Source organism: Vespula pensylvanica, chromosome 4, assembly GCF_014466175.1.
Source record: "Vespula pensylvanica isolate Volc-1 chromosome 4, ASM1446617v1, whole genome shotgun sequence".
Lineage (NCBI taxonomy): Eukaryota > Metazoa > Arthropoda > Insecta > Hymenoptera > Vespidae > Vespula > Vespula pensylvanica.
In genome coordinates, this window is record NC_057688.1 from 2,769,976 (window position 1) to 2,781,201 (window position 11,226).

Genomic DNA, 11,226 nt, shown 5'->3' on the forward strand with positions numbered 1-11,226 from the left:
CACAAAACGACTGACTAACCTGGCACAGTTATGTTAATTTCGCAAATAGCAACGTTTCCATCGTAATCAAAGGCTACATATTTCACAACGGTGTCTTCGAATACACGAATAGGTGTTCTAAAGCTTTGTGGTTTAACTTCCAATCGAGCAATACTACCACTGTTGTCTATTGCAATAGGTTGGGTGAAGTTTACTGGTAATAAACCACCATCAGTACCCTTTTGGACTACTATAGGTTGTTGAGGACAATTCTGAAAAACTGGCGGTTCGTTATCAACGCATGGCGAAAAACCATAATCGTAACCTAACAATGGTTCAGCGACTGGTTCCTCGCATCCCATGAGTTCGAATTTCAGACAAGCATTATCCATGTAACTGACGATACCAAGTATCACGAAACGAGCTTGTACATATTTTGGTAAAGTTATCATAGCCAATTCACCGTAATTTCCAGGATCACGCATAGTTAAATTGAAGTTCGGGAAATAAACAACGTAATTCTCGCTTTCAGCTTGTTTGTAAAAGAAACGTATTTCCGTGGGTCTTCCAACGATATCATTGGTTACCACACCCTTGACTAGAATTGCCTTGACTCTGTAGACCTGTCCAAGATCCACGTTAACGTAAGTGAAGGCTTCCTGTTTGCCACACCATCCAGTAACCGAGTTCAATCGAATGTTTCTGGCTTCATAGTTTGGTCTTTCGGATGTTGCATTGATCGCTGAATCAGGTATACGTCCAGATGTTAGACCAAGAGGTTTGACAACTCGACATTCTGGTTCTCGAACACAGACAATTGGTCGTGGATTTATTAGGATATATCCTGGTCTACTACATCCAAATTGAACTTCCGAGCCTTGTTCATAACTGCGAGCTACTTGATATCCATCACTTGGTCTTCCAGGGTCTTCGCAAACAGGACCTTCGCAACGTAAATTACCGAAGTCCCAAACTCCATTCGCTTGACAACGTACAACGTTGTCATGTCGATTTGTTTGTCCTGCTAACTTGAAAGTATCTTGACAACCAAAGAAGAAAGATGATTGATATTTTGTGTCAATATATTGACCATATTCAGCACCGGGTGTTGGCAATGGCTTGCCACAATCAGCACGTGGACAAGCTGGCTGTAAACCAGATAGCCAATAATCTGGCAGACCCGGTTTAGGATCGTAAACGCATTGACGAAAACCAGACGTCGCAGTATTCCGTAAATAACGTCCGTTGTTGCCGCATTTCAGAGTAACGTTTTGTTTGAATGGAACCAAAACGCTCGTTTCATCGGTACGAATCACTGAAAGTCCTTCATTTTTGTCGTCCGGTAGTGAAACACATTTGGCATCTATTAATAAAAATTATATTTTCCAAAAATATGAAGGAAATGAATTATAATATTTAAAATTAGTATTACTTACATTGACATTCAGGAGTTGTACCATTCCAAACGCCACTGGAAGTACAAACTACAGCCGATGAACCAGCTAACACGTAACCAAAATTACATTGGAATCTAACTACATCGCCAAAATGATGTTGGTCCTATAAACAAATATTTATATTATATTTAAATGGTAATAATTATATTAACTGTAAGTTATTATTAAAAATTAATTCTCTCATTTGAACTGATTTCTTACCTTGGTCGACAAAATTTTTCCATTGTCCGGTGCAGTTAAGGCAGGACACATTACAGGAACACAAGTTTTATTCCTCTGATACAAATCGCCGTCCCTTTCACCAGTCTCAGACTTTTCAATACTAAATCCGGCGGTGCCGTTACCTTTGTAGAGTTCAAAACCTGTATTGCACATGCATGAATAGCTACCAGGATTGTTGATACATTTTTGATGACAGCCACCATTTTTTGTGGCACACTCGTTTATATCGGTACATTCCAATCTCGTGCAGCCCATTATTTCTAATTTCATACAAGGTGCTCCAACGTAATCTTGCATCCTAAATTTGATGTATCGCGCCTCGATTGGTACCGGTAAGTTCAATACAGATAATGTAGGTTCAAGAATTCGGAATTCAACTGGTGTGCCATCAGGATTGGTATAATCTTTGAAAGTGTCCGTTAGATCATCCGTGTATTGAATACGTACGGCTGAGGTGAATGCAATATTGCCATCGACTCTAGCAACAACTTGTGTTCGGAATCCACGAATAATCGTAGGTGCTTTCATATCAATCATCACCCAATTCGCTCCGGGCTCAACGTTATTACCACACCAGCCGTCACCATTGTTTAAGCGTACTCCCTGAGAAAAATAGTTTTTTTGATAATTATGTACTCATATATCACGAATACAGACTACAGATAAAATAGATAAATATGACTCACAGATTTCATGTAGCCATTCTCAGAACTCGAAACAGTAATGGATTCGTCAGGGATACCACCGTTTATCAAACCTAGGTCACCTATAGGACGACACTCCATGGTTGGAGCAAATCCTGGTTTACACTTGCAAGTGAATGCACCAGGGTTATTAATACACTCCGTAGAAGCTAGATCGCATTGACTGGTTGCACACTCATTTATGTCTATCAGAAAATCGATACTTTTATTTAAATAATCCATATCTGTGTGCATAAAAATTCGTTTTACTTTTATTACCTTCGCAAGTTGGCACATTGTCGAATAGCTGATTAGGACCACATTGAATAATGTTCGATCCTGTAAGTTTGTAACCTCTGTTGCATTGTACTCTAGCCTCATCGCCAAAATAATATTCTCTAGTTGGGTCGACGACGTAGCCGTTCTTTATCATAGGTAACAATAGGCACTTTGCACCTGATGTATAACAATGGATACATAATTAGTAAAATGATTCTTTAGAAAAATATTTTATCTTTTATAAGTCTACTTACGGGAACAAGTTGGCACCTCATCTGACCATGTACCATTGCTCATACAAAGGATCACTGGATGACCACTTCTAACGAAACCAGGTTCACATTCGAATCTAACAATAGTACCATAACTGCGACCGCCTCCATTAAGAATCGTAATATTTGAATGTGGTGCTTCTGGAAGTGGTGCACACTGAGATGCTGGAAAGTCAGTACACAAATGAATACATTGTATGTTGCAAAATAGAATTTGCGTATTTAAAAATAGATTGTTCAACTTACCCAAGCAAGATGGTTTTTTTTCCCATCTTCCATCAGCTAAGCAAGAAATTTTTTCTGTAGGCCTTCCAGATGGAAAAGCAAATCCAGCGTAACATTGATAAGTAGCTAATCCCTTGTATGTGACGTTCGATGAACCGATAGAAAATCCATTATCTATTTGCGGAACAGGTCCACAATATACTTCTTGACATTTTGGTATATACGTAATAGACCAGTTTCCTCCGGGTAGACATTCGGTGGTAATTTTGGGTTTTCCTGTTGCAAATTCTTGTCCCAATGGACACGAGAATGTTACTGTTGTTCCGAAAGCTGTGTCTCGACTTGAGGCAAGAGCTCCTTCGCCAGGTAACAATGCAGGACAATCTAGGAATCGAATATTTGTTATTTTTCAGTAAGTTTTTGAAAATTTCAATAAACATATATATATATATATATATATATATATATTGCCGTAATAGATCATGTTCTTTCATTTGTCATTAATCACGAATTTGCTGAAACGAACCTGCTGAAAAAGCAGCTTGCCAACCGGAACTGCTATGTAAAGCATCAGAAGCAAATCTGACTAACATTTCCCCACTTTCAGCGGTGAGGGTTATTTTTGGACGAGTATTTGAAGTAAAACCATTTCCTGGATGTAATCGAAGTCCATTTGTATTTGGACCATCATATATCTATAAATTTCAAATCAACATATGATTTTAAACATAAATACATAATTTGTAGCTTTTTTGTCAACATACTTGTACGAAATCAGTCTTGTGAACATTGAAGTTGACGAACTTCAAGGAAAGTGGTCTTCCATCAGGATTCTTTACTCTATAAAGACATTCTTGATTATTGGGATAATCATTTAGGCCATAAGAAGGTGATTGTACTGTTCCGTTTCTTGCAATGACTGTTGCCTTGCATCCTTGAGTATATAGAATACTGAAGCCACGCCTCGAATCACCCAGACTCGTTTTAAAATACAGGTAAAGATTATTGCTCGTTGACATAATCACTATAGGATTGTCCTCGGATTTTCCGGTTAGACGAGCGATCGGACGACTCATCGGTGAATCTCCGTCTCGTATGAGGATATAATCACGATTCATTTCTAGATCCAAATCTTCGATCTAAACAATCATTGGAAGTATTATCTTTCCTCATTTACTTAAAATTCTATTTAGCGATTGTTTTATTGGAAGATAACTTGAAATTGAATATTTAAAATGCTATTTACATTGCTGATATTTGACGTACCTCAAGAGACATTATCCTTCCAGGCTGAGCTTGTAGGATATAAAGGCATTCCAATCCACCAGGATAATTCTGCGGATAACCTGGTGATGTGAGTACTTGTCCTTGGGGAGTAGCACGAAGAATACCACCGCATGTTTGCGGCTCGGTTTTCCAAGAAGCACGGAATCCTTTTCTTTCGACCGAGGCATCGGTGCTGAATTTAATGATCATAAAGTTCGAGGCCGAAACGAAAAGCTTGTTGCTGAGTTCTTGCTTGCCAGATAAGGTTGCTAGATTCACAGATTTATCTTCGGTTCTACCGCCTACCAGTATCTGTACTATGTCGAAGCTCTTTTCCGTTTCGAATTCTTGGAACTAAAAATTACGCGAAATATCATCCAATATAAGTTAAAACCATCGATCCATTCCTAGGTTCTAAGCGAATAAACAACTACGTTTAGTTTCGTGATTGAACATCTTGTATGCTTTCTCATGCACACTGATTTGCCTTCTAAAGTAAATAGAAATACAGGTTAAATGAAACGAAAGCCAATTCAGAAAGCGAATCAGTTGGATTTGGCATGGGTACTTGATTCTAGGCTACTGTGTCTTATAATTAATTTCATTAATTCATCTATTTATTATACATATTCTTGAATAAGCTAGAAGTATTCTTCTTTTGAAGAGCATTCTTAGGACTGTTTCTTTTTTGTAAATTAAAAAAATGATGGAAACGACAATTAGATGATTATTAACCTGCAACAGAATGTTGTGACCTTGCGGTCCTTCTAAAGTCCACTTGCAATTTGCTAAAGGTGCGTATTTGTGTGGATAGTTTGGACTTTCAACGACATCACCGCTACTGGCCATGTAAAACTGACAGTTCGTTGGGCAATCGATTTCATCCGAATAATCGCCACAATCGTCTTGTTTGTCACATTTGAATGCAGCGTTCACACATTTACCGTTCGAGCAATGGAAAGAACCTGTAATTTAGATTTTTAATGATCTCTCGAACATACATTAAAATCTATTTATGACGTGACATTCTGAATTGTTTCGCTAGTAACTCTGGTAATTGAGATTACATACACACACACACAGATATAAGATAATATAAATGTGTATATATATATAAATGTACAAAGATTACTTTAATTAATTCGTCGTGATACATATTACGATTACAATTAAAAAAAAAGAAGGAAATTGGATTTGAAATAAATTCTACCACGAAATATTTTGTTCTACATTATGTTCCTGGATTTCGAAAAGTTAAATTATATTTTTTAACAAGTATGGAAGAATAAGATTGTCATGTTTCTATGATACATACCGGCTGGACAAGCTGCTGATCGGCACATGAAAGGAAGCAGCGATTCACAGGTTGTTAACTCCCAAGTTTGACGATCATCCGTCAAAGCAACGTCGACGCATTCACCCGATTGCGGATTTGGTTGCCTGGATGCCCAGAAACCTACATTTTTTGAAATATTTTCTGCATATATATTCTCCGGTTGATCCGTATATTATATAATATGTTTATCAAAATATTTTTTTATATGTATATAAGTTTTTCCAAATATTATATTATATTATATTATATATATATATATATATATATATATATATATATACACTTTATACAAATTAGTTTTATGATATACTGATATATTTTTCAAGATATTCTTATTGACGTATATTTTGCACCAATAAGCAAGGAACATAAATTTATATTACATTTCTTTTGTAATAAAAAATCTGCTAATAGGATAAACGATAAAACCGTAAACCTCTTGGTAATTCGGTAAGAGGGTAACAACGGTAAACGAGTGAAACGCGAACGAGGAAATAGGAGGAACTTGTACCGACGCGGACATAAAACGGAGATGTCTGGGCATTGTTGTGGGAAAAGTGTGTCTTCGTGCCGCGTGCGAGTTCCGCGTTTGCGCGACCTCAATACAAAACCTGCCCTCGTCTATAAACGTTCACTTCTCCTCGGCGTTTTGCTCCTAATTTCCGTAAAGGTGGCCTTCTCTCTGGACTGACGATAACCGAGCAAAGAAAAATCTTGATGTCAATCGTTCCCAATTCATTTTAGATAACAACGAAATCTTTTTTGTCTGCATAAAATTTTTTAAACGAAAAAATTGGTTTATTTGTTAATATTTAATTTTATTACGAAAAGTTATAGTACGACACAGATTTCATATCTTTTTTTTATGTTTCTTGTTACTTTTAATGATCTTAAATTGAAAGAAAAGTTTTTGCTTTTTCTTTCGTAAACAATCTTCATGTGATTTTTGATGTAGATTTTTCAAAAATATTAACAACTTTTTTTTGCGAACAATGATCAGCAAGTTTTAATAATTTGAAACACTGCTCTTCTTACTGAAATTATTTTATGATAGAAGTTTAATGAGAATAATAGATTTTTAACTAACCAGCATATTGAGAGACTAACATTCCTGCGGCGGATTCAAGCGTGTTGGTTCGTAAATCATCCAACGAGGCGAGTCCTAACCAGTAGCGGTCCAAATGTCGGCCGACCATACCCGCAGTCATGTTGTTCTCGCTATAACTTTCCACCACCATAAGCTCGCTTCCGTACCTATAATTTTAAGCATTAAATCGCTTGATCGACGAACAATATTCGTTCGTTAAGAAAAAAGAAAGAAAAATAAAAAAAAATAAAACAAATAAAAAGAAAACAAAAAATTCTTTATTTTACGAAGTTCCGATTGGTGTTCATGGTTCGCTCACCTTCTGCATAGTTCCGCCGCTTTTTCCCAGGAATGCCTGATGTTGAAGAACTTGTAACAGTGTATACCTCGTAATTCCCATCCTGCGTAACACAAGGAAAGACATTAAGTAGATTTTCTTTGTTAAAGTGTAACGAACGGATTACAAAACAAAGACGCCGGCATATTCGAGCAGGCATTCATGCGAGATAAACGATCGAAATGTAGTCGTTCCTTCTTTTTCGTATTTTAAGAAAGATAATGATTAAAATGGAACGTAACTTGTTCCGAGAACAAAGAAAATTTCATTTTCGTAGTAATAGTTTATTGATACTGTTAAAAACTAAAGGAAATTGGGAACTGAGGAATTTGGTCCTGTCATTTTCCTGATCGATTTTCGTCTTTAATTTATAGTTATAAAGTTCGAGAGAACTCATTTGACTAAAGTTGTTGTGAATACTGTAATTATTGAACGTGTGACAAATTATGTGTATTCTGAAAGTTCTAATAATCTATTTTCGTTTAGTTGTAGTAAAATTTAATGAATAGTGATAAATTTAAAATCGAAATAATTTATGACTGAACCAATCGAAATAAGTAAAGTATATTTAATATTCTAAAGGACTGATCGATGAATTTAGAGTCATGATTATTCTACAGATTAATTTATAGTATATATTTAATTTTTCCTTAACTTTCATTCAAATGTGAGAATAAAATTGTCATTGTGATTACGTACAAGAAGAATGAGCACGTGAGTAACGTCAAAATCGTAGTACCGATACAAGAAAGCAGGCTAACTATTGACCCGTATGGACAATGACGGACATCAACGACCTCGATCGTTTTTAGTGCACGCACTCATATATACACACGTGTACGTATATGAACGTCGCGTTGTTTATAGCTCGGTAAACGAGCTTTTACTTTGCGAAAGGAGATCGTTGAGAATCGAAGAATCAAGATCGATCCATATATGATCGGATCACGTCTGTTCGGTTTTAACAAATAATAGTCTTTCAATAAGTGTTTCATTAAATGTTTTTTCTTTCTTCTTTTAGATAAATCATGTTAATTTAAATAAATATTTTTGAATCTTTGTTGTAACATATAGTGTGATCTTTAAAATTAAAAATTATTGATATGTGAAGGTTTGACTGATAATATCAGTCAAATTATCACTATGGTTTTTTTCATACGTTAGGGTTAAAATTCAGGAATAGAATTTTTTCATGAAATAGTGATGTTATTATCGTACTGTCAAGATCGTACGATTTGTCCTTGCTGGAATATTTTCTTTGATCTGTGTCAAAGGTTAAGTTTACGCCACTACTAGTTATTACTTATCATGTAAAATACTGACAAAAAGTATCATGTAAAAATACTGACAAGAATTAATAATCGATACAAATATTTGTCTATTCTAAATAATATATCCATAATCCATTGAAAAACTTCTAGAAAAGAAATCTAGAAAAAAGATAGTATCCTATACTAGTAATCAGTCGTCCTAGGTATGCAAAGATTTTTATGTATCAGGAAAGATTTAAAACGATTGTTTAAATTTAAATGACATTAAGAAAAATAAATAAATAAATAAAAAGAAAACTTTTGATAAAACTTATTGAAAGACTCTATACTTATATAATAAAAGCTTATCTTGAGATTTACAATGAATAAATTTTTGCAAAAATAAAAAAAAATAAAAAAGAAAAGATAGGTAAATACCGATCGTAGCTACGCCATGAAGTATATTTCAACAACTCGATTATTCTCGCATGATAATGGATCCTTCGATGCGATGTGTCGTTGCAATTCTCTTAGTAGACGGAGTCGATCGCGGCCTTCCTTTCTTTCGAAAGGTCAAACGGCTACGCTTCGACAAAGTTGCTCCTACTTCTTCGTATATTAGCATTTCTCGTTCGACGTACTTACATATATACCGTACATATGCGCTAAATGTTTTTCAGTATTACTCATAAAGTGATAATAATGGAGTCGTAAAAATGCTTTAAATATATTATTTTCGACTTTGAGTTTGTAAAACCGTTCAATATAAATAAATACGATATTCCTATCATTTACTCTTTGATTTTCAATAACGTCGATGATCTCATCGATTATTAGCAATATTATAAGTACATAAATTCTTAATTAATTTGATTAAGTTTAGGAAAAGTTTCATTAAATGATATAAATTATTATTTATCATGTAAAAATAAGTGACAAGAATTAATAATCCATACAAATATTTGTATATTTTAATTAATATACGTTATCTATTATATTATAATTTGTAACATTTAATTTGAGACAATATATATATATGTACCTATTAATTATTATATTATAATAATTGTATACTTCGTATTATTCAGAGTAGTATTATATAATTATATAAGAATACACTCACACACAGACTAATATTATATTATAATATAATAATTATTATATTGCACATTCTCTTTCATTAAATATTTTTTTTCCTTCTTTTTTCTAATTATCTGAAAATTCATTGATTACAAAGATCATTTTATATAATAAAGGTTTATTTTCTGTTATAAATCTTTCCTAAATGTCCAGGAAGTACTACATCTATTCCTTTTTTATTTTCTTCATAATGATTGTAATGAGTGAAGTACGAAGCCCTTTGATGAAGAGCTCGCTTCAAAGAAACAACTATGACTCGTAATGGTGCGTTAACACGAGGAAATGAGTTATAGTAAGACGTAAGAAATGAAGGAAGGAATGCGTCACCGGATGTTCTACATTTTGGAATACCGTTCGACGATATATATATACAGATACGTATATACATACTTAGGCAGCTATATACGTACATACGTATATTCATTCATCCATATATATGTACATATACATATATAGATATGTTCACGCCCCCATACACATGCATATACATAGATGTAGAAGTGTATGTACACGTATACATATGTATATATTCGTACAAACATATACATACAAACATGTACACGGAGGTCGTTGAAAGAAGTGGATAACTGTGGTGTTTGCGCATCCGCCTGTAGTGTATTTTTAGGATCAATCGGTTCAACGCGATGCAAGGAAGGAGAACGGAATGAAGGAGAAGAGAGAGAAGGAGGATTCACGGTTTAGGAATGCCGCTCTCCTTCTCTTCTTTCTTTTTACCTTGTGGATCTTTACCTGGTCCACGACATCGCCATAATATCGAGACATTTTCTCAAAGGATATTTCAAACCGTACAAATAATCCAAAAACCGGATTAAACTATCCTCTTAAAAGTTTTTTCGAAATTTTATACGTATGATCGGATTATTTTATCCTTTTTTTTATATACATTTTTTATGTTTATGATTATTAAAAATGTAATTTATTTCTTATTTTGCTTTAACTTTATCTATATTATAATAAGTACTAGAATCATTAAAGTTTAACGATAGAAAAGTTGTTAATATATTATCTAAAGATTTATGTTTCCTTATTTGCTCGATCAGAATTTTATTGGACATGGATAATCTAGCGATAAATAACAGAGTAAACTTTCGTTAACAATGATTTTTAATGATATTATTAAGTAGTTAATTTATTAGATGATCTCGTAAATTCAAATATCATTTGCTTTCATTATATAGCAATGTTAATCGATTACAACTTTCATAGTAGAAAAATCATTCACGTAGAGATTTTCTAATCTATTAAAAAGTAGCAATCATTCGATCATTGTATAAAATTTATCCGTATCTTTACGAATGACCAACTTCACATTCCTCGAGGCTGCCATCACGAAAGTAAAAGTTTCTTAACGAGAGTCAAAGCAATAGCCAAGAGCAATGATGCCAATCGTTCTACGAATAAATCCAACGTAGATTTTCTAATGCTCACGATTTCGCTGGCCATAGGAAATAACTATTTCATGCTTTCACGTCACATCTTGAGATTCTATCTCCGAAAGAGAAAAATGATCAGACAATGATCAGACATTTTTGTTATTTTTTTCTTGTTGTCGCATTAAAAATAACAAAAGTAAAAACAGATCAATAATAAGACATTTGATGACTAATATGATTTACTATCCTGAATATTTATAAGAACCTTATATCAACACTTGTGTTTATTTTGGAGCTAT

The 11,226-nt window shown here is 34.0% G+C and overlaps 1 protein-coding gene across 4 annotated transcripts in view; it reads right to left on the bottom strand.

Moving 5' to 3' along the window:
* The window catches only part of LOC122628805 (sushi, von Willebrand factor type A, EGF and pentraxin domain-containing protein 1), a 33,067-nt gene that overhangs the window by 10,565 nt on the left and 11,276 nt on the right, over positions 1 to 11,226 (bottom strand). For all 4 annotated transcript variants that reach the window (XM_043811471.1, XM_043811468.1, XM_043811470.1 and 1 more), the window contains exons 4-17: positions 7,126 to 7,207; positions 6,807 to 6,973; positions 5,699 to 5,839; positions 5,119 to 5,348; positions 4,384 to 4,737; positions 3,882 to 4,256; positions 3,644 to 3,812; positions 3,139 to 3,501; positions 2,875 to 3,057; positions 2,621 to 2,797; positions 2,345 to 2,547; positions 1,638 to 2,261; positions 1,416 to 1,539; positions 20 to 1,342 (exon numbers count right to left, since the gene is read on the bottom strand). In XM_043811471.1, the coding sequence (XP_043667406.1) occupies positions 20 to 1,342; positions 1,416 to 1,539; positions 1,638 to 2,261; positions 2,345 to 2,547; positions 2,621 to 2,797; positions 2,875 to 3,057; positions 3,139 to 3,501; positions 3,644 to 3,812; positions 3,882 to 4,256; positions 4,384 to 4,737; positions 5,119 to 5,348; positions 5,699 to 5,839; positions 6,807 to 6,973; positions 7,126 to 7,207 (4,515 nt within the window). The remainder of the gene's footprint in view (positions 1 to 19; positions 1,343 to 1,415; positions 1,540 to 1,637; positions 2,262 to 2,344; positions 2,548 to 2,620; positions 2,798 to 2,874; positions 3,058 to 3,138; positions 3,502 to 3,643; positions 3,813 to 3,881; positions 4,257 to 4,383; positions 4,738 to 5,118; positions 5,349 to 5,698; positions 5,840 to 6,806; positions 6,974 to 7,125; positions 7,208 to 11,226) is intronic.